The 22081-nt window shown below is 43.1% G+C and overlaps 4 protein-coding genes across 4 annotated transcripts; 3 read left to right on the top strand and 1 right to left on the bottom strand.

Moving 5' to 3' along the window:
• Nucleotides 1-63: 63 nt before the first annotated feature.
• Nucleotides 64-9204, bottom strand: MONOS_1788 (uncharacterized protein; the record flags this gene model as incomplete). The annotated part of the gene is made up of 4 exons (XM_067870843.1): nucleotides 64-1723; nucleotides 1835-8924; nucleotides 9009-9135; nucleotides 9190-9204. 4 exons carry the CDS (start codon nucleotides 9202-9204, stop codon nucleotides 187-189), a joined length of 8769 nt encoding a protein of 2922 aa, XP_067734562.1. The 3' UTR covers nucleotides 64-186.
• A 137-nt stretch (nucleotides 9205-9341) lies between these two features.
• Nucleotides 9342-13115, top strand: MONOS_1787 (putative calmodulin-binding protein). Its single transcript, XM_067870832.1, has 2 exons — nucleotides 9342-9588; nucleotides 9656-13115. Exons 1-2 carry the CDS (start codon nucleotides 9379-9381, stop codon nucleotides 12512-12514), a joined length of 3069 nt encoding a protein of 1022 aa, XP_067734561.1. The 5' UTR covers nucleotides 9342-9378; the 3' UTR covers nucleotides 12515-13115.
• Nucleotides 13116-13127: 12 nt separating this feature from the next.
• MONOS_1786 (Nijmegen breakage syndrome protein 1) lies at nucleotides 13128-17271 on the top strand (the record flags this gene model as incomplete). Its single annotated transcript, XM_067870821.1, has 2 exons — nucleotides 13128-13251; nucleotides 13299-17271. 2 exons carry the CDS (start codon nucleotides 13128-13130, stop codon nucleotides 16967-16969), a joined length of 3795 nt encoding a protein of 1264 aa, XP_067734560.1. The 3' UTR covers nucleotides 16970-17271.
• A 3182-nt stretch (nucleotides 17272-20453) lies between these two features.
• On the top strand, nucleotides 20454-21805 carry MONOS_1785 (uncharacterized protein; the record flags this gene model as incomplete). The annotated part of the gene is made up of 2 exons (XM_067870810.1): nucleotides 20454-20639; nucleotides 20957-21805. 2 exons carry the CDS (start codon nucleotides 20454-20456, stop codon nucleotides 21365-21367), a joined length of 597 nt encoding a protein of 198 aa, XP_067734559.1. The 3' UTR covers nucleotides 21368-21805.
• Between the last annotated feature and the right edge of the window lie 276 nt (nucleotides 21806-22081).

Genomic DNA, 22081 nt, shown 5'->3' with positions numbered 1-22081 from the left:
TCTTTTTCAGTTTTTTTTTTTTTTAACATTCGCATCATTAAGAATGAAAACATAATATTTAACAACAAAGCAGAATTTTTAATGGAACTATTTTGTCTTTTTTTAAAAAAAAAATGAAAGAAAGAAAATCAAAATACTTTTTATATTTTAAGCCAAACAACATAATTGAAATTTTCATTTTCAATTTCAAGGTTTTGATTCATCATTAATTTCTTTTTCTTTAGGCTCGCTAAAGTAGATGGGGTAGTTTTCTCTTGTGAAGGTAGCAAAATAATCCCTTATCTCACTTCCTCCAGTCGCTTGTCTGCTCTTTTCCTCTTCTGAATCTACGCCCATCCATTCTCTCCAGGAGTCTCCCAATGAGAATGGAACAGCTAGATGGATTGCACTGATTATGGGAAGGTTCTGAAGCTGCCATTTCTCTCCAAGGTACTTCACCATCTCCTTCATGATGCGATACCCCACAAACTGAAGAGATGGGATGCTGATGGTGAATACTCTGGGGATGACAGCATGGCCTTTGTAGTACATCAGCCACTGGATGCGCGGCGGATATCCCTTCACCACCTTCAGCAGAATGCGCAGCACATTCACAAACACAAACGCTGCATCCCACTGACACTGTTTCCAGATGCCTCGCTTGAGTCTCACGTCTCTCCGGTTGGATGAGTCCAGATACATAAAAAACCTCTCAACCGGAGGAGCATCTGGAGTCAGCCTGAACAGATCGCCCTCACTGTCATCCACAAACGGCTGGTTCGGATCAGGAAGTGCTGAAAGGAATACAGGCGAGTGTCCAATGCTGAAGCGAGAGGGCACGTGTGATGGCTGCTGAGTCAGGCAGCTGTTTATGTACACCTGCTGTGTGAGGTATTGGTCTTGCTCGCTTATTCTGCCTGTGCGTGTGTAGTCAGCCAAAGACGGGGAGTTTCCTGTGAGTGATAAAGGAGTCAAAGGCGAGCACATCCGAACAGACGAAGGTGATTGAGGTAGCGGCGAGTTCATAAGCAAGTTAATTGCAGATGATGCTGAGGTAGATGCTATTGAGTGTCTGGGTGCTGCTGCAAAGGACGATGGAGAAGGAAGACCAGACTGATGTGGTAAAGAAACTGTTCTTCGGCGATTCGCAAGCTGAGCTTGACCAGAACGAAGGAAAGCGGAAGAAGAAGAATATTCTTCTTCTTCATCGTCATCGACATACTCGTTCAATTTAGATGTTTGAGAATAAGCTCCAATGAATGAAGGAGATGGTGATGAATAAGCAGAGGAAGAAGATGAGGAGGAGGAATATGATGTTGATGGTTGTGAGGAAGCTGTAGATAACGCCGAACAAGTTTTGGAGCGGATGTTTGTTTGAGACTGCAACAAAGCTGTTTGGAAGCTGTGTGCTTCGATTGTATCGTCACTGAAATAAACACCTCGCCACCAGTGATCTCGAAGGTAATGCAACGAAACTAAATCTTCTTTGTTTAGCGAAGCATACTTGTTGTGGACAGTTTCAATTTGTGTTGTTTGCTCTTTTGAATTTGAAGGAGATTCTGCCGCTGCTGCTGAAGAAGAAGTAGTAGCAGAAGAAGATGATGATGCCGAAGGATTAATCAACTTTTCTGGAAGAGTGCCAGCAACTTCGCTGTCGGGTGATTCTGTTTGTGATGCCATGGACGATGGCAAATAGAGAAATGCGCTGTTTTGCATAACAACTCCATAAGGATACAATCCTCGTCTGTTGAATCAATACAAGCACAAAAATGAATATTTAAAAGATGATTTAATTAAATTATTATTATTTATATAAAATAGATATAAGAACATTCAAATGATAAATAATACACACTTTTTGTAAGTCACGTCCTTTTCAGGCTTCAGTGCATTGGCGATGTTGTGGTTGATATATCTGACAAATAGCAGGATGCAGTTTCTGTCTACGAGTATCTGCGAGATGTGCTCAAAGGGAATGATCGAGGCATTGCGCCCGCTCTTCAGCAGCAGCAGCATCGACGCACAGGCAGCCTTTGCGAGCACATGGAGATGTCTTCTGTGCTCGTCGTCGCTGGCACGGGAGATGGAAGGGCGAGGGAAGGAGGAAGAGATGGCAGAGGCATACTGAGTGAAGGAGGTGGGTGGGTGGAGCGAGAGATGTGCAGAGGAGGAGAGGTTAAGAGGAGAAGAGAAGGAAGGAGAGCTGACGGGAGTGGAGAAAGTGAGTGATGACTTCTGTTGCTTCTCCTTCAGCCTGTTCAGCAGGCAGTAGAAGCATAGGCAGTGGTGCTCGCAGATGGCAGAGAGGGGAATGCTCTGTGAAGACACCTGGCTGTCTCTCTTAGACAGGAGTGGAGGTGTGTCTATGACATACGCCCAGTCTGCCGTGCCGAGTGGGCCGAGTGTGGATTTGAGGGGATGCTGTGCATACACCACATATCTGATCTTGTATTCGCATTCTTCTCTTTGAGATGCCTCAGAACTGGACGAAGAGGACTTGGCTGCTTTTTTAACTTCTTTTGCTTTGTCTGTTTTGTTGTCTTCTTTGCAGTCTGCAGAAGAAGAGACAATTTCATTTGAATGTTTGCATTTATGCACTTTCTCCAGCACAGGAAAATAGACAACAGCAGCTGGATGATCGGGGCGGCACTGGTAGGACGAGCACATTGTGTGTGCGTTCTCGTGGCTGAGGATCTGGTTGAAGCAGATATCTCGTGCAGCCTGTGAGGACTCAGATGTGACAGAGTCTCCTTCTTTGACTGAAACACCTGCGCTGATTGAAGACGAGGCTGAAGAATAAGAAGCAGAGGAAGAAGTGGAAGAAGAGGAGGAGGAAGAGGAGGACGTCATGAAAGAAGGCAAGGCTACATACATCATACGCAGCAGAGAATAAATTGCCTTGTTGATTGTTGGGAGCATGGCAGCATACAAACGCTCGAAGGGGGTTGTGCTTTGTGTTGGGTGGAGATAATTGGGAATGGATGGGATGAGAGGAGGAGAAGGCACAGGCAGAGTGGAATGGCGAAGAGATGGAAAAGAAGAAGATGAGGAAGAAGATGAGGAAGAGGAGGAAGGAGAAGACGAAGACGATGATGAAAGAGAAAAAGAGGAGGAAGAGCTGATTGAAGCAGCTGAAGTGATGTTTGAAGGCATCGAAGCCATCATGTGTGGAAGGGCAGGAGAAGTGTCATCTGGATTGGGAAGAGGAGAAGGCGCACCGAAGGGAGGAAGAGGAGCCAAAGGAGATGGATTTGGAAGAGTTACACCTACCGAGCGGATGGCAGAGGCAAGTGCAGCAGTCTTTGAAGGAGGAAGGAAAGAAGGAGAAGACGGGGAGTGGGAGAAAGTGGCTCCATCAGAAGGAGAAGGATTGATTGGTGGGAGGCAGCAAGATGAGGCAGATGAAGCAGACGAAAGGGAAGATGAGCGAGCAGAAAGCAGAGAAGGCAGTGCTGGCTGCATTTGAGTGAAGGACGATGCCACAAACTCAGTCTGAGGGAGCTGAGTGAGAGTGTTCTCTGAGAGTGCAGGAGAGACATAGCCCATTCCACCGCCCCATCCGCTCTCCACACCCAAATGGAGTGTGTGGCTGAAGGGAAGAGTGGCTGAGAGAGGCAGAGAAGGAGAAGGAGGAGAAGAGGAACAAGATGACTGCAGTTGAGACAGATAGTCAGTGGGCGCATCAAAGGAATCTCTGATGAGTTTGTCTGTGTTGCTGCTTTTTCCTTTTTCTTTGCTCGTTTTTTGGTCAACCCACAAGTCATTCTGATTCTCCAGTGATTCTTTTCGCTCAGTCTGCAGCTCCATCTTCATCGTAGTCTGTGCAATGCACTCATTCACCACTGCCCTCTGTCTCCACTGCCTCAGAACATCCTCCGTCCTCTCTGCATTCGCCGAGTCTGGTGCCTCAAACACAGGGAACGGTGGTGTTGCGTGCTGTGAGAGGAAGTCCTGCACAATGGCCATTGCACCTGGTGTCAGCCCAGCTGCACCTGAGCTGCTCATTGCATAGCAAGGGTCGATGGAGTCTGGGTTGAGCACAGGGATGGTGAGAGGGGTGTCATACTCTTTCTGCCCTGACTGGAGAGAGAACGTGGCAAAGAGCTCGTCTCGTAAGGAGAACAGCTTCTTCAGTCGTGTTCTGAGCAGAAAGAGGGTTTCCTGGAAGGAGCGGGGCAGATAAGGCGGATGGGCAGTGAGGAGGCGGGAGGTGGCAAAAGTGTGGTAGTTGTTGTGGATCCAGGTGATGTAGCGGTGGAGGAGTGAAGGAGAGCATTTGGAGAAGAAGGGGTGGATGGAATATGGATGGGGGACAGTCAGACCAGCACTGGGACGAGGAGAAAGAGAAATGTTTGTGTGGAATTTGGAGGATGCATCAGAAGAGGTGTGCTGAGAGGTGGACTCGAAATCGTTGCTGTCTGTTGTTCTTTTGTGTTTAATGACAGTTGGCACAGCGGAGAAGGCAGTGGAGAAGGAAGAAGAAGCTGAAGAAGAAACGAAAGAGGAAGAGGAGGAAGAAGAAGAAGTAGAAGAGGTAGAAGATAATGTAGAAGTGACAGATGTTGTGGTTGCAACTGAACGAAGAGGGCAGAGTGAAGGAGGAGTCAAATAGGAGTTATCTTGAATAGTGTTATCAGACGCAGCAGAAGATGAGGAAGAGATCAGAGGAGGTGAAGAAGAAGAGGAGTAAGAAGAAGAGGAGGAGGAGGAAGAAGAAGAAGAAGAAGCAGGAGATGTTATCTGTTTCATGGGAAGTGGCCAAGAGGCAGGCACATTGTATCTCATGTCATTCTCGAACTTGATGGCAGGGTAGAGTGGCCAAGAGACAGTGTTTGAAGAGTAATGCCTGGCAGAAGAAGAAGAAGAAGAAGAAGAAGCAAAAGCAGACGAAGAGGAAGAAGCAGAGGGAGAGAGAGAGGCAGCCGGAGAACAAGGGAAAGGGGAAGAAGGTGGAGCAACATGAGATAAAGTGTGTCTGACAGCACCCGCTGGAAGAGGAGGGAGAGGAGGAGGTGTCCAACGGGAAGGCTCGTCGAAGTGGCGAGAAGAGCGGGCGAAGACGTCGTCAGCGAGGGAAGGGACAGAAGAAGGAGGGAAGAGGACGCTGCAGGGGGTGACTGGGGGAGGGGTGAAGGGAGGAGGAGAGGAGGAGGAGGAGGAAAGAGAAGGAGAACGCTGTGTGGGTGAGGTGGAGTGCTGGTTGTTGGGGGGAGAGAGGGGGGGAGATGATGTCTGTGGAGAAGTGCCAGTGGCTGGCAGAGAGGAAGGAGAAAGTGGAGTGGCTGTGGAAATAGCACTGGATATGGCAGATAGTTCTGTATTGTGTGCAGGTGATGTTCCAGACGATGCAGAAGAAGAAGGAGATGATGATGATGGTAATGATGATGAAGGGAGTGACAATTGACAAGCTGTGCTGTTCGCAATAGAAGCATTGTGGTGCTGAGTGAGAGGGGAGAGGAGAGGGGGAGAGTGAGAAGGGGAAGGGCAAGGGGAGACGCAATCAGCCGAAGAGGAGCGGATCATCTGCACCAGATGGGAGGGGTCGGAGGAGGAGGCAGAAGTTCGGAAGGACTTTTCAGGGAAAGGGCAGAAGATGCGGATGACGTTGGCAGCGTGGATGGGCTCAGACATCGACTGCATCTCTTCGCACAGGGTGTCCATGCGGAGGCTGAGGAGGGCACGGGAGATGGGGAGAATGCGGGTGGGGAGGGAGGAAGACAGGGAAGATGAAGAGAGTTGAGAAGAAGTGGCGGAGGAGGATGATGAGGAAGAGGAAGGAGAAGAAGAGGAAGAGGAAGAGGAAGATGATGATGATTGCAATGAAGATGGAGTTATGTTTGCAGCAGACGCAGTTGGTGAAGAATGCATAGAAGCTGACATATTCATGTTTCCATTCATTCCTCCATTTTCTGAATGAACAGCAGGCTTTCCCATTTGCTGCTGTTGTTGAGTGCTGATTGTCAAGTTCTGCATTCTCTTTGCCAAAAGCGCAGAATACGACGGAATCGGCTCCATCTCAGCCAGAGGCAGCTTATCTTCGTCCTCAGACCCTCTCCTCGCCAGTATCTCTCTCTCTCTCTTGTCCAGAAAATCCCTCGCTGCCCGGTCGAGCGGGTGGGCGGCGCAGGGAATAATGGCCGGGCGGAGGATGGGCAGGGAGGGAATAAGGCAGAGGGTGGAGAAGCGAGGGGAGACCGCGAGGGTGTAGCAGGACGAGCGGAGGATAAAGCGCTGGGTGTGTCTGTGGGAGTTGTCGAAGGCGGAGCGGCGGGCGAGGAGGGAGTGAGTGCGGGAAGAGCAGATGGCAACAGGCTCCTCTGCAATCGACTGGGCGAGTGTGGTGAGCGACTTGTGGTCGTCGGGGCAGCTCTGCCCGTCAGGCACAGCTGAAGCAGAGGAAGACTGGCTCAGCCCCATGTCAGCTGCCTGGGGGTTAACAAAGGCAGAATTCAGTGAGGCTGACTGAGCTACTTTTGATGGCATGGACATAGACATGGGCATAGACATAGAGACAGAGACAGATGAAGAGGCAGAGGGAGGCAGAAGAAGAGGCGTGCTGTGATGTTCAATGGAGCCTTGTGTGGTCAGACGATGAGAGGGATGAGGAAGAGTCTGACCTCGTCGCCTGCGGAGAGGAGAGTCACGGGGACTTGTTCCTGCTGAAGATGACAGATTGCTCGAAGCATTTGAAGCAGAAGAAGATGATGAAGATGAGTCTGTTCGTGTTGTGCTGCTTTCTCCCTCTCTTTCTTTCCCACTCTTCTTGTCTGTCTTCTTTTTCTCGTCCTTTGGCAGTGGCTCATCAGGAATCCTATCCAAAAAGTCGTTCTCGTCTTCCAATTCCTCTTCTTGCAGTGTTCCGTCTTGTTGTTCAGTGTCCAGTCGGATGAAGTCTCTGGCAGGCACAAATGTGACTGTCTGTGTGTGTGTGTCATCCAGAGAGGTGTCTGTGTCATCGTCTGCCCACTCCTGCAGCTGCTCTGAACTGACACTGTCACTCTCACTCTCACTCTCTTTCTCTCTTCCTTTGCCTCTTTCTCTTTCATCTCTCTCAGAACTGCTCCTGCTGTATTCATCATCCTCATCCTCATCCTCATCCACTTCCTCTGTCAGTGCATCTCCATCGCTGTCTCCCTCTTTGTGCATCGCTGCTTTCCTCTTCCTTCTCTCGCTCCTTCTTCTTCTCATCCTCCGCTTTCTTCTTCTCTTGCTCTTGCTTTTCACAGGCTCTGTCAGCTCTTCGATGGCTGAGTGTGTGCTGAAGCGGAGGTTCGACTGCTCCAGCACTCCTCCTCGTTGAGGGGTGAGGGAGAAGAGCAGCGTCTTCCACAGCACAACAATCAGCTTCTGGAAGGGAGTGAGGGGAATGTAGTTGATCGGGCTGGCAGAGCCGAAGGAGCCAGAAGACGAAGAAGACAGCTGCGCATTCATCGAGTTGTTCATCGAAGACAAGCTGGCAGAGGAGCCAGACGAAGAAGAGCCAGCACTTGCTGTGTCTGAGGCAGAGGGGCTCCCAAAAACAGCGTTGGACATCGAAGAAGACGAAGAAAGGCCTCGCGAACGGCTTCTGAGGGAGTTGTGGAGTTGGATGTTGGATGAGGAGGAAGAGGACATCGAAGAAGAAGAAGAGGAGGAGGAGGAGGAAGATGACATGGAAGGAGAAGCAGGGGAAGAAGAAGAGGAAGAAGCAGAAGCAGAGAGAGAAGAGTTCTGAACAGGAGACGAAGCAGGCGAGGAAGACATCGACATGGAAGCAGTGGGTGAAGATGGGCGATATAAAGAGCATCTGCTCTGGTCAGCGTTGGCTAATGTGACAACGTGTGAGAAGAGAGAGAAGAGGAAGACAGAGAGAGAGGCGTAGATGTCCACAGCAGATGGGTCAGAGGAGGTGCTTATGTCTCTGCTGCGCTCAGGGCGGGAAGAAGAAGAAGAGGAAGAGGATGATGATAATGAAGAGGAGGAGGAGGAGGAGGAGTTTAATGAAGCTGCTGCCATTGGAGACAGACGAGAGGCAGAGAGAGAGGAAGAGATGTGTGTGGAGCCAGGGGGAGAGGTAGAACGAGCAGAAATTTGGATGTCTGTGCTTATCATCAGCGGAGACGAATGGCCAGATGAAGTATTGGAGGATGTGAATGACGAAGCAGAATCTTCGCTTCCCTTTTGGTTTTCGCTTGTCTCGTCGTCGTCTTCGCTGTCGCTCTCTTCGTCGAAAATGAGCCTGTCTGGAAGAAGAGCTGCATCGCTTTGGATTGTTTTTGGCTGCAATGGAGATAAAGTTGGATGAGTCAAACTTTGTGGCGAGCGTTTCAATCGGATGTTCAAAAAAAGGAATAACTCTGGTTTGTATTTGTTGAACATCATGAAATTGAAGAGCAATTGCAGAGTAATAACTAGCAAATGATGCATGCAATGAGGGCACTGCGTAAATAAAACGCGATTCTTCAGATCTTCAACAACGCTCTGTGCAACGCAATTTGATGAAAGAAATGGATCGTGCTGCTCTTCGAATTGCCTTTGGAATTTCCGATGCTTTCTGATCAAGCATAAACGTCTCTTTGAATGGCGAGCCTCATTGATAGGGAAATGGAGATATTCCGATGATGTCCATATTAAAAGTGAAATAATTACAGAATAACCCCTGAGTGAAAAAAGAATATGATTTGTCACTCGTGCAATTTTCCTCGAAAAACAAATAGAAGGGTTTCCAAAAAGCGGAGGTGTTTGCTTAAGATGAGCTTCTGACAAAAATGGGTAAAATGTTTCTGGGGTATCCGTAGGCTGCCTCAATTGATTTAAAGATATTTGTGGAACTCCAGTCGAAAGCGAAAGTAGCATTGCAGAGTATTTGAGTCGCATTTCAAATGAACCGTGCTCAATGTTTTCAAGTATATGATTAACCAGATTTGTCAAGCATTCTACAGAAAGGGAAGAATCAAATTTTATATCTGAAAAATTCATTGATATCATTTTAATTTCAATCAAACAAGGTTAAATACTAATAAAAATAGTTAATAAATAAAAAATTAAACTGGGATTTTCTTCTAAAAGATAATAAGTTCCCAGCAGGAAGTCAGCATCCCCTGGAAAAAACATATGAGTTGTTTCTGACCAATGATCCTGCTCATCTGCATATTCAAAATCATATTTTGTAATCCCCTAAATTATCCACAAAGGTAAAATCGGAAAATTCAAAAAATATATTTCTGAAACCTTCTCTGGTATCATTTCTTGAGAAACATCACTAATTAAGGTACGAACACTTGATATCAATTTTGTTCCAAGAATAGTTATTGAAACGTTATGGACAATATTAATACTTGTTTTCAAAATATTTAAATCACTTTTTTTGTTGATCTTTAACCATTCTCAATCAAGTTCTATATTTTGAAGTGAGGTGCAATGAGCGAGCCAAGAGTTGAAGACGAAAGTCACAATGAAGAGGAAGAACATAGTGCTCCGCAACAACCTCCTAAACCTGAAAAGACTCAATCGGGACAAACAAAAAAGGAGGATCCGATCGAAAAAAAGAAGCGCTTTAGAAAATTAGTTGCACAAGAAATAGTGGCAACTGAAAAAACTTATATCGAACAACTAACAACTCTTGTTGAAGTTTGAGTTTTTAATGCTAATTTTTTTGTTACAATTATTTTATGAAAACATTTTGACTTGTTATTAGTTATTTGAAAAACCAATGCGTACAAAAAATTTACACTTAAATTTGAAGGATTTGCGTATTCTATTTTCAGATTTAGATACAATTCTCCAAACAAACAAACTTCTTTTTGATGATTTGAAGTCTTGTCTGGACAATGGAGGAGTTGGATTTGGCAAAGTGTTTCTTGCAATGGCTTCTTATTTGAAGTGTTACTCTCCGTATATTTATAATGTTAAAAATGCACAAGATCGATATAAGGAGCTTATGAAAGTGAATAAGCAGTTTATGCAGTTTATTAATAATACAGTTAAAAATCCTCGTTGCAAAGGTTATATGTTTCCGACATTCCTTGTGCTTCCTGTTCAAAGAATCCCTAGATACGAATTGTTGCTTAGAGAAATGATAAAAAATACACTTGATGATGATCCTGAAAAACCTCAATTAGAAATTGCAATGCAGAAGATAAAAGAGGTTTCATCGGCTGTTGATGACGCAAAGAAGCATGTAGATCTTGGTCAGCGTGTTATTGCAGTTCGCGATTCAATTGCTAATCTTACAGAAAAGCAACAACTCGTTATTCCATCTCGACGTTATGTTTATGAAAGTGCAGGTATTCATGTGAAGACCATGGAAGTTGACAGACATGGAAATGAATTAGGTTCATTGGTTGATTTGGGAGCGAATTCAAAGGACAAGGGAAAGAAAAAGGACTCTCAAAGCACTTTAAACAGAGTGTTCGAACTGAACAGACCTGTTCAAGTGTTTATCTTCTCTGATAGCATTTTCTATGCAACCATCGAAAAGGGAAAGCGACTGTTCGGTGAATTGTATCCCCTTCATGTTATTCAGTCTGTGGAAGCTGCAGCCCCTGCCTCGTCTTCGTCTGCATCTTCCTCCTCTTCTTCCTCTTCCTCATCATCATCTTCTTCTGATTCAGAGGCTCGAACAGAACTGCGCCTGGTTCTTTCGATTCCTGTGGGATATAAATCGCTGCAGCCTGGCAAGAACGATCTGATGCCTGACTTCGCCCGGCTGACAGACACAGAGCTCGACAATCTGACACGTGTGCTGCTAATCTTCCGCTTTGACGATCCGTCGAGCTGCACAGAAATGGCCAGATACATCGAAGAGACAGGGAATGAGCTGAGGGAGCGGAGAGAGCGGATGGCAGTGGCTGCTGGGAAGAAGGCGTCAGGTAGAGAGAGCGAGGCAGCAGCAGAAGCAGTGATGGCGAAGAAGATCGACCTGGAGCTGGAGGAAGAGGTGAATTCGACGCGGTCAGGGAACAGAAGAGCAGAGGCAGAGCGGGTGGCGGTGGAGATGGATGTGGGCACAGATGTCGGGGCAGGTGGGGACGATGCAGCGAAGATGGAGAAGAGAAAGGCGGTGGTGAGTGACATCATCCAGAACGAGACAAACTATGTGTCGCTGCTGCGGTGCATTGTGCAGGAGTTCAAGAAGCCTGTGCTTGAGAAAGTGGAGGTGATGAAGAAGAAAGAAGAAAAGCAGAGGGAGAAGGAGAAGAGCAAAAAGAAAGGGAATGATGAAGGGAAAGCGGAGAAAGAGGAAGAATCTGACTTGAGCGAAGATGTGAAGATTGTGTTTGGAGAGATAGAAACCATCCTGAACACACACGTGATGCTTCTGGACTCTTTGAAAAAGGAGTCGAAAGGTGGGGGTGGCCGCGGGACAGGGATGGGCAAAGTGTTCAAGACGTTCTCTGCTGCCCTTCGTGTCTATTCGAACTTCCTCTCTAAGATGGACGAGCGGAGGGAGAAAGTGGAGTATCTGCTTGATCAGCACAGCTGGTTCCAGACAGTCATTCAGAAAGGAGAGGACTCACCGCAGGCACAGGGCTACCCGTTCCAGACGCTGCTGGAGCTGCCGTACAACCGCCTTCCGATCTACCCGATGCAGCTGTTTGTGCTTATCACCACCACACCAAAGTCGATGGAGGCTGAAGACGGAGGCGGGCCAGGCAGCGAGCTGAAGCAGCTGGAGGAGGCGAAGCACGCACTGGACAGGTTGTGTGTGGAAGTGGAAGAGCGGGTGAAGGCATCGAATGCGAAGAGAAGAGTTGTTCTGATTGCAGAGTCACTTGAAGGCGACTCGGCAGATGCCAGGAAGCTGATTGTTCCCACGCGCTTCTTCGTGGCAGAAGGCAAAGCGAAGCTGATTGCGTCGATTGTGGATGAGAATGTGCTCGACTTTGAGACGCTGTCTGATCTGCCCATTCCACACAACTTGGACGATTCTCAAAGTGCTTCTTCTTCTTCTTCTTCTTCCAGCTCTGCTGCACCTGCCAAGCAGACATACTTCATCCACTCGAGTGTGCTGGATGCAAAACACTTGGCCTGCAAGAAAGCGCGTGCGAAGTTTCATGCGAAGCAGATGCAGACGCTGGAAAAGCGAGCGATTTCTGAGCAGTCTGGCTGCCAGGCGCAGCTGTTTGTGTTCAACGACATTCTGTTCATAGCAGTGATCGACGATGAAGAGATGCGGAGGTATGGTGCTGTGATGCCCTTTGACTATGTTGACAGCATCGATGCGATGATTCTCGAGACTCCCAGCTCATCCACACGCAGCGGAGGAGGGGGAGGAGGAGGAGGAGATGACAGCGACTTTGGTGTGCTGCGCTTTTCGGTGTTTGTGCAGCAGACAGACTCCGATCTGGGTGCGATGGGATCGTATCCAGGGCAGCAGGCGCGCTTCCAGTACTTCAGCTGCTCGTTCCTGTTTGACTCGGTGGATGAGATGAAGCGTGTGTACACAGAGCTGAGGAATGCGCAGATGATGCACAGGGCGAGGATGATGCAGAGCAGCCAGCCGTCGCACGGACAGAGCCAGACGGGCCCTTTGATCCTCAGAAAGAGCTCGTAGAATTCTGAACTTTTGAACTTTCAGCATAGTGTTATGAGTGGATTTATTTCTTATTTATTTTTATTTTTATTTTATTTTTTCAACCATAGTTTGCTATAAATGGACAATTTCTTGTAAGTTGAATGATAAAGCTTCTATTTTTGTTTTTATATTGCTAACTTTAACTTTTGTTAATCACATTCAGTGAAGGTCGAGTATGAATTGCTTCTTTATAGTTGACTGAAATCTGTTTCATTTGTTTCGAATATTTTCAATGATTTGAAATAGTTGTCAAAGTTTTATATCAATTTGATCAAATGTTATTTATTATCTTTTGATTGGTAACTCACATCATGATGCGCATGCAAATTTCTTCATAAAATGTCATTTTATTATTTCACTATTTGATTTATTTTTTTCGATATTACACTTCACAATTGTTTTTGTTACTTCTTTGTTACTTGATTTGTTTAAATAGTTTTTTTCAATTTAATTTTCCTTAGTTTTACACCTTTTGCACAACATTTATACAATTCATTGACTTTTTTATATTGTGTTGATGCATTGTTTTAATTCGTATCACGTTTTGTTGATAAATAAAAAACAAATGATCATCCCATCATGATTGCTTGTAATGCTTATTCTGCGTTCTGTAAATGATCCAACAGGAGAACGCATTTATTTTCTCAACAAACCTAATATAACGATCGGTAGGGTTGGATGCGACATATCTTTACGAGATGGTTCTGTGTCAAGAAGTTTGAAAAATTCAATATTTTATTTTAAAGTGAAATATTTTCTTCAGATCAAGCACAGTTATTTGTTTCACCTTTACAACAATCTGACATAAGCAATTTATCTATTCAACCAACAGTTTCAATTGTTGATGTTTCGCGATTTGGAACAAGAGTTAATGGAGTTACAATTAAAAAAAACGAACCTGTTCAGCTTGCAGTTGGAAGCACGTTGCTTTTTGCTGCTCATAAAGTGTCATTTGTCCTAGAATATTTTCCTTTAGTGTTTTGTTTTTCATCAGTTCCGCGTTCTGAAGTTGCTTCATTAACAGAAAAAATTGCATTATTGGGCCATATTTCACCAATATGGACCAAAAAGTGTACTCATTTGGTTATGACCAGAGCATCGTTTACTGAAAAGCTTGGACTTGCGCTTATAGATGCAAGACCAATCATCTATCCAAATTTTATCATTTCACTTTCATCAATTCCCGTTGAACCTCCTGTATCTACTTCTGCTACGGATTCGGTGCAAAATCAAATGCCAAGTTTATCGCACGAGGTTTTGCAAGGGATGTCCGAGCAGGTCTTTCAAGCTGCTTATTCACGTCTTCCTCGGGTGATTGATTTTTTACCTGAAGTGGACGAAACGATCCATTCAACTTCAGCTGCCATCTACCCAGATCCACGAAGATCAACTTTGTTCGCAGGAATGCGCTTTTTGTTTCTGGAAAAGAATATATACAACACATTCATTGGAATTGTTGTTGCAGCTGGGGGCGTTGGCGAAGTGCTTCCTGATGTGTTTCTGCAGATGGGAAGAGAACTGAAAGGGGGATCTGTTTTGACAGGAGGGGCAAAGAAGAGTGGAAAAGGACTGACTACAGCGGCTCAATCAATTTCAACCCAAGCACGCACATTGTCCAATGGAACGGAAGATATTGCAACTTCTTCAACAGCCTCGTTATCTGGTGTTACGTCTTTAACAGCTGCAACGGCTCCAACAACAACATCACTGCTTGCATCATTCCGCAAATCTTATGGTAGTCATATCATCATTCACACGCGGCAGATAGCAGGCACAGAAACGGGGATGCATCAAGAAAAGGAGGATGAAGAAGAGAGCGACGAGAAGCTGCTGGTGAGTGCGATTGAGGAGATGGGCATTCCTGTGTATGAATCATTTGAGATCCCCGGCGCATTGCTTGATGTTGGATTCCAGAGGTATCTGGCAGGGCGGTGGAGAGAAGAAAAGAGAGAGGTTGAGAAAGCAAAGGAAGAGCTCGACACTCTTGAAAGTAAAATGGACAGACTCGAGGAGAAATTCGACTTGGATGCGAATGACCAAAGAACAGAGAAGCGATTGAGCAGAGGATTGGAGACGCATAGAGAGACTTCTGATGAGCAGCTTAATGGATTATCTCGCTTATCATCTGAAGGTTCTGACAATGAAAAGGATGAAAAAATGATTCAAAGCGAACAGCAATCTAGCAAACTTCCCACAATCACAGCAAAACCCATTCAGAGCAGTGATTCAACAAGTAGTTTTCTAAGCGCCCTGCACACTCCTCTCTTCACGCTGCCCACAGTCAAACTGAAGGAAACAAAAAACAAGCAAGGACAGAACACAACCCAACTGCCAGGAGCATCAAGTTCATCTACCTCTTCAGCATTTCAATCATCTATCACATCAACATTTCTCTCGTCGCAGCTGCACAGAAGCATCCTGCCAACTGGAATGACTCAAGGAAAGACACTTGTTGAACTGATGCAACGTCCACTTTCGCACAGCCCAGACGCAATCGGCGATGCACTTGGTGGTCGAACAGAGAGCAATGAAGAGGAAGATGATGAAATTGATGGGCTGAAGAAGTTGAGAGAAAAGGCAATGGCTGTTGTGGGCGAAGTTACCGAAGAAGAAGAAGACGGAACGCGAAAATACAGAACTAGACTTAGAGATCGCAGTGCGTCCTCAGAACAGCAGGAGAAAAGGAAAAGCCGATCGAGAAGCCGTGGAAAGTCAATGGACGAATGGGAGGATGGAAGTGAATTCGATGAAAAGCCAGACGATAATAGCAAAGGCATGAATATGGAGGAGAGCGGCGAAGCGATGGATCAAAAGGTGGGAAATAAAGAGTACTCTGAAAATGGTGCAGGTGAAGACAATTCAGTTGCTTCATCGTCTCAAGATTCAAAAGCCAAAAAAATTGTGCTTCAAACAAAGTTGAAAGGAAAGACTGCAAATTTGATGGACGAAGAAGAGGAAGATGCCAAAGATAAGGATTATGTTGAGCCATCGGTTGAATCAGCCAACAATGAAAGTTCTGATAGCAGCGATGATTATAGCAGTGAAGATATCGACGAAGGAGAAATTCATTTCCCAGAGGAAGAAGACGAAGGCACTGCAATTGGGAATGCATCGAAGCGTGTGACGAGAAAGAATTCACTTCTGTCAACAAGAAATCTGATGAAGCTGAGCAGCGGGCCAGTTAGCTCTTCTTCTGGCTCTGGGCATCATTCGTTTCTGTCTTCTTCTCTGCCATCATCTCTCTCTGCAGCCATTCCTCCGATGACAGAAAATTCGCAGAGATCGCATCGCTCGCGCCACCACAGATCCAGCGGAGCTTCTGGAAGTGGCCAGCACAGGTCGAAAGGCAAGCATGAGATTGAGACGAAGCAGACTATTGCGTTTTTCTCCATCAAGGAAAGGATGTGTCAACCCATCACACGTGCTGGGTTGAACTACGACTCCCAATCAGCACGCAACACAAGCACAGCCCCTTCTTCGAATGCGAACGGAATGGTTAATAATTCACAAAGCTCACAAGCATCTGGTGTCGCTGGTCTTTCTTCGAATTCAAGCATCTCTGAAGATCCTTATGCCTCCTATTCAGGAAAGCGATTTCGGAAAGTACTTCCTCAGCCACCTCCTTCTCCATTTTCATCGTCTTCTCAATTAAAACAGCCTCAGTCATCTTCTTTCACTTCAAGCTTAAATTCACAACGCTCACTCTCACCTTCCCCACAAAATTCTGTTTCACCTTCACTTCAATCATCTTCACCACAAAATTATGCGAAGTCTTCAATTCCATCTTCACTATCACCATCATTGTCCTCATCTCCATCTGCCTCTTTCTCGTCTCCACGCATAGCTTTCGTAAAGGAAGTTGCTCATATCGACATTGAGGCAGTAGTGAAAAAGGCATTAAGAAGGCAAGATGCGGAGGAGTTTTTGAGAGACGTGGCAGAAATAAAGCGGCCTGAAGACGATCAAAAAGAACAGTTGAATGAACAAGAAGGAAAAGGAGATGGAAACGAGTCAGAAGCGAATGAACAAGAATACAGCGGAACGGATTCATTTCCGAGTGAAAGGGCTATTTCTCGATCGAAACGCAAACATTTTCAAGCTTATGCAACACATTCATCTGCACAAAACAACTTGAAACAAATGGTGTTCTCTGCAAACAGAATGAATTCATTTGATACTTCGTCATCTCCTTCTTCATCAGGCTGGATGCTCAAAAGAGGTGGAGACGAAAACACTCTCTTTGATGATGAATACGAGCAGTTTGGTTCGAATAAGGAAAGGAATAATGTGAAGGCAACAAGTGCACAATACAAAATTATATCTCAGAATGATCGAGAAGATGATGAATACAATGATGAAAATGATCCATTTTGGGAAAGTTCAAAACAAAAAAGCTCTTATTCAAGAGACGGAAAGCGTTTCCGTTCTTCTTGAAAAAAAAGATTATTTTTCATGAAAATTGTTAATGAGGAAAACTGGTAGTTTGAATATATAAATTTTTAAAAGGTTTTTGGATTTCATATTGAGAATCTTGATAGAATTCCGTTTAAATATATATATATATATATATTTTTGTTTGATTTAACAGAAAGGTAAATTTTTATGGATGAATATTATAATTACATTTTCGTTTTCACATTCATTTTCTATTTCATTTTTATTTTTTTTTTTTTCAAAGAAGATAATCTTTTTAATTTGCTTTCAAATTCTCAAATCTATATTTAAAAAAAGAAAAAAATAAAGTCAAAAGCAATTTCCCAGATTATGATTTAATTCAAGAAGCAAGGGTTTCATTATTTTTCAAGGAAGGAAAAAAATAGTTTATTTCTTAATGTGAAAAAAAAATCGATTTCATCTTTTCAACAACAAAAATTTAAACCAGAATTTATCCACTCCATTGTCGCAAAATGGACAAAGTTTCACTTGTCACAAACTCTCGAAAAAGAGTATCCACTTTCACTCGAATTATAATAGTTTTTATTTTTTTTTTTTTTTGAATAAGGGAAATAATTTAAGAAAAGATGCAAATGTTTAATTTTCAAATAAATCAAAAATTTCATATTTTGCATAAATATCTGTCAGAATGCTCCAGACAATTCTTATATGGAATCTATTTTTGGATAATGATATTTCATTCATTCAAAAGAAGATTCGTGAGTGGAAACAGAAACTTGTGCAATATATGAAAATATTGATTAATTTGTGAATAAAACGTTCGCGACTTTTCAAAAAGAATGACTTATATATTGAACTTGTTTGTGTCCTGTTTTCATTTAGCACAATAAATGTCTTTTGAACAATACAGAAATTTTGAAACAAAATATTTTCTATCTGCTCATTTTTCTTTTGCAATGACTGTTTGAAAGAACCGAAAAAATATTACTTCCTGTTAAATTAAAAGTCATAAACATCATCAATTTGAAATTTTTTGAAGTGAAACAAAAGCAACAGAATAAAATTGTTGTATAGTGAATTGTTCAGAAGCAATTTTTTTCATTGAATTGATGTTTCGAAAAAAGCAAACTGTCTCTTTTTTGAGAGAAATGTGCGAAAAAATTAACAAAAATTCTTCCCAAAATTTTTCTGTTCAAATCTTCTCTTTTATCAAATAAACTTTTCCATAATATGGATGATAATTTTTAATCCATATTTTCTCAATCAAATGTTTTTGCTTGAGAATTCACATTGAATATGTGTGATTTTTTTTGATATCATAAAAAATTCCGACGTTTGATCAAAAAATTATTTCGTTAAGGGTGTGGTTGATTAGAAAATATTTTTCAAAAATTATACGAAAAAATTGTTTCATATATTCTAATTATTTATTATTTGTTGATTTCAATTTGTTTTTAATTTGGTTTTGCTTCATATTTGATAAAAAATAAAAATTTTTTCCAAAAAATAATCGAAACTTCAATGAACAGAAAAAATAAAAAGTTTTCTGGTTTTAAAAATATGATAACAATAATCACAATAACGACATAAATCAATATCTTAAGTTAAAGACAGTTAAATAATGCTATTGAAAAAGAATAGAATAAGATTAGTTGAAATCGATAAATATTAAATGAAACCAATCAATTAATGAGTGTTTCAACAGCAAATTCAGCAATCGTCATTTCCATCAGTTGTTTCTCCATAAAATACAGCGATTTCTTGCTCTTCTGAAAAATGTGAAATTTTCCTTTTCTATCAAATATATTATTTCTCAATTCAATGAATCTTTTTTTACACCTGAAAATATCATCTCCAATTTCCTTCCCAATCACTTCACCCTGGGCACTTTCCATATGGATTCGCACTCCCAACTTGATAGTCAGACTGTATAACGAGATATCCAGATTTCATTCATTTTCATTCATTTCCGCCTGTTGCTCTGAAAGGAACACAAAAAACATCAAAAGGCTAATATATATATAAAGAAATATATATATATATATCAAACTGCTCTTCGACTGTATTTTGCCAGAATGCATATCTCCACAGCCATCATCATTCAAAAATCCAATCTCTTCATTTCAGTTTCAGAATAGTTGAATACAGCATTGCATCCTTCTCCACAAAAAGCATTGTATATCTCACTGGAGGGTCTTCTCACCCTGTACACATTGTGGTGGATGTCCAGTCATGTTTTTTCTGTTTTTGTCATGATCATCTCCTTTAATAATATTCTCAACCATACAAAGTCGTATTTTTTGTTACTCTCATCAACGCCCTGCACAGGAGGGATATGGTGCAGAGAGGAGATGGAAGAGGAATATTTTTTGTGGCAGAGAGTCGGAGTTGAGTGTTTTTTATGAATGTTTATATTTCGAGAGGGGTTTTTGAATAAACAAAATTTGGAGACAAAGGGATGGAGAAGAGCAAGTGGAGATTTGTAGAGGAAAATGTAGAAAATATATAGAAAAGTTGCTGAGGATGGTGGGGAATGTATTTATTGTTGATTGGAGAAATTGAATTTGAAAAAAAGGAAAAGAGGGCAAAAGTGTACAAGAAGATGAATATTCTGAAGTGTTCAAATGGAAGAGGGGTATCTTTTATGAGAGGAGTAGATATTTTGGAAGAGACAGGGAAAGATGAAGAAAAGGAGGGGATTGATATTTTCTGATGATTTTATCAGCTGAATGGAAGAGGGGAATGGAAAAGAAAGGAAATTGAGAAAAATCAACATTTTCTATTTTTGAGGGGAAAAGAGGGGAAATCACAGAAAAAAAGTGAACTGAAGTTGTGAATATACAGCAAGATTGATTTATCCAATCTGTTCGTCACAAATATTGTGATTGAGTTTTTCTGACCAATCTGAAATTTATGCAGCAAGTGAGCCGTTTTGGCCAATCAACGACTTCATACAAATTATTCTCAACTTCATAAATGTCGTTCAACTGATTCCGCATTTCTCAACTGCATCTTCTTCTTCGTCTTCTTCTTCTTCTTCTTCTTCTTCTTCTGATAATTCTCCTTCATTCAATCAACCATCTTCCTCATTTCTCGATTTACAAACACAAAATTCGCCTTCTCACAATTCACTTGCTGCTTCAGCGACAAGCACACCTGATATGAATCTCATAGACAAAAACACACAAAATCTTCTTCGGTCTATTATTGCTTCTTCTTCTTCTTCTTCTTCTTCTCCTTCCCATCCTCCTCCTTTTTCTTTGTTCACTTCATAATCATCACTGTAGATGTGTTCTGTTGGATTTCAGGTTATGCATTTGAACGGCTTTCCTCTTCTGCAGATGTACATCTTTCTCTTCTTAAAGAGCTCGTTCTTCTTCAGCACACAAGCTCTCCTGAATGAGATGAACAGAAATGAGAAGAGAAATGGGAGTGGGAAGGGGAAGGGGCTGCAAGCACATCGCAAAAATCCACTCACTTTATAACGCCGCCAAGGAGCAAAGAGCGAGGAGTGCGCGATCAAATGAAAGAGGCACAGAGAGCGGAGAACAGTAGCAAGATGAATGCAGTGCAGAATAAAGGGAGGCAACTGGAAAAGGGAAAAGTGAAGATGCAGACGAACGAAAAAGACGTGTTTTGCACATCGCAAATTGACTCTTTCGACACAATGCAAGAACAGGCAGCAATAGAAAGGAGGAGGAGGGACGGGGTAGGGGAAAGAGAAATGAAGGTCATCAGAAATTTTGCTTATTCAATAGTGCACTCTCATCTGCTTGTCCGAATACTCAAAATACCACAGCCTCCTCAACATTTGCTTCTCCTCCTTTTTCTCCCTTGCCACACACACAATTGTCTGCCCCTTCTGTTCTTGTTGGAACTCCTCCAAAGCCACTCACTCCTTCATCTCCTGCCACAGACTCCTCTTCACTCACGCAGAAGTCCTTCAACATGACTAGCCCTAGCTCTGCCTCTTTATCAAATATGTCTCCTTATTCCTCTTCTTCTTCTTCAATTTCTTCCTTCTAGCTGCCACCGCTTGTGACTGTGCCGATCCCTCGTGCGATTCTCGGGAAGTGCAGATTGAGCAATGCAGGTGTGTTTGCAAGCAGCAGTGTGTCAGCGAAGAGGGATGTGTTTGAGCCACAGAGCATCCTTCTGAACTATGCAACGTATGTGGCTAACCAGTGGATTCGGGTGGGTAGGGAGAAGGAAGGGAAGGAAGGGAAGAGAGAGAAGAAGGATGAGAAGAGGAGTACAAATGAGTTTGTAAGCGATAAAGATGAAAAGGGATCGTTGTGTCTGATAGATGAATGCATCAATAATGAGATAGAAGAAGAAGAAGAAGATGGATTTGACAAAGACATTCGAAAGGCTCAGAAAGAAAAAGGAGCGAAAGAAAAGAAAAATAAAAAACAAAAGACAAGAATAAGCCTATAACGATTCTAACCACGCTTTGCTCAGATTTTCTGCGTGAAATCAAAAATCGAAAAAGGATTCAGCAGCACATTAACGAACACCATTCACTTTCTCAACATTTGCATCTGCAAGCACATCATCTTCATTCACTTCTTCTTCATTTCCCATATTTTCTTCCTTCTTCTTCTTCTTCCTTCTCATCATCTTTTTCCTCCTTATCCTCTTCTGCCTCTTCTCGCTTCTCAAGTTCTGCTGGCGTAATAGCTTTTGGTGATGGAACGACAGCCTCCATTTTCAACCCCACCTTCTTCATCGCCTTCTCCTAAGCTTCTTCCTTGCATAAGATTGTGTAATCCCTTTCCATATCACATTGTCATCTGTCTTCATTAAAAAAAACGCATCGGCTGCTGTTAGAAAAAAAACTCCATCCACACTGTCGCAGACTGAAGCATTGAAGGGACAAACAGATTATTATAACATCCAAGAACGCATTCGCATCCAATGCGAAAAAGGATACTTATCCTCAGATTTCGTTCACATCGAAGCTGCAAGCGAAAGAATCTGCTCCACATGCAAAACAGAAAGCATTTCCAAAGCGTCACATCACAGGGATGCTCAACAACCCCACTCAGCATATAGCGTATCACCACAACATTCTCACGTAACGACAGCAGCAGCGACAGCGGCATGCGACTCAAATTCACCTCAGCTGCCTTCCGATATCGTCAATTACAG

The sequence above is a fragment of the Monocercomonoides exilis genome (assembly GCF_001643675.1).
Source record: "Monocercomonoides exilis strain PA203 chromosome Unknown scaffold4-2303458, whole genome shotgun sequence".
Lineage (NCBI taxonomy): Eukaryota > Preaxostyla > Oxymonadida > Polymastigidae > Monocercomonoides > Monocercomonoides exilis.
This window is presented reverse-complemented; position numbering and strand designations above follow the sequence as displayed.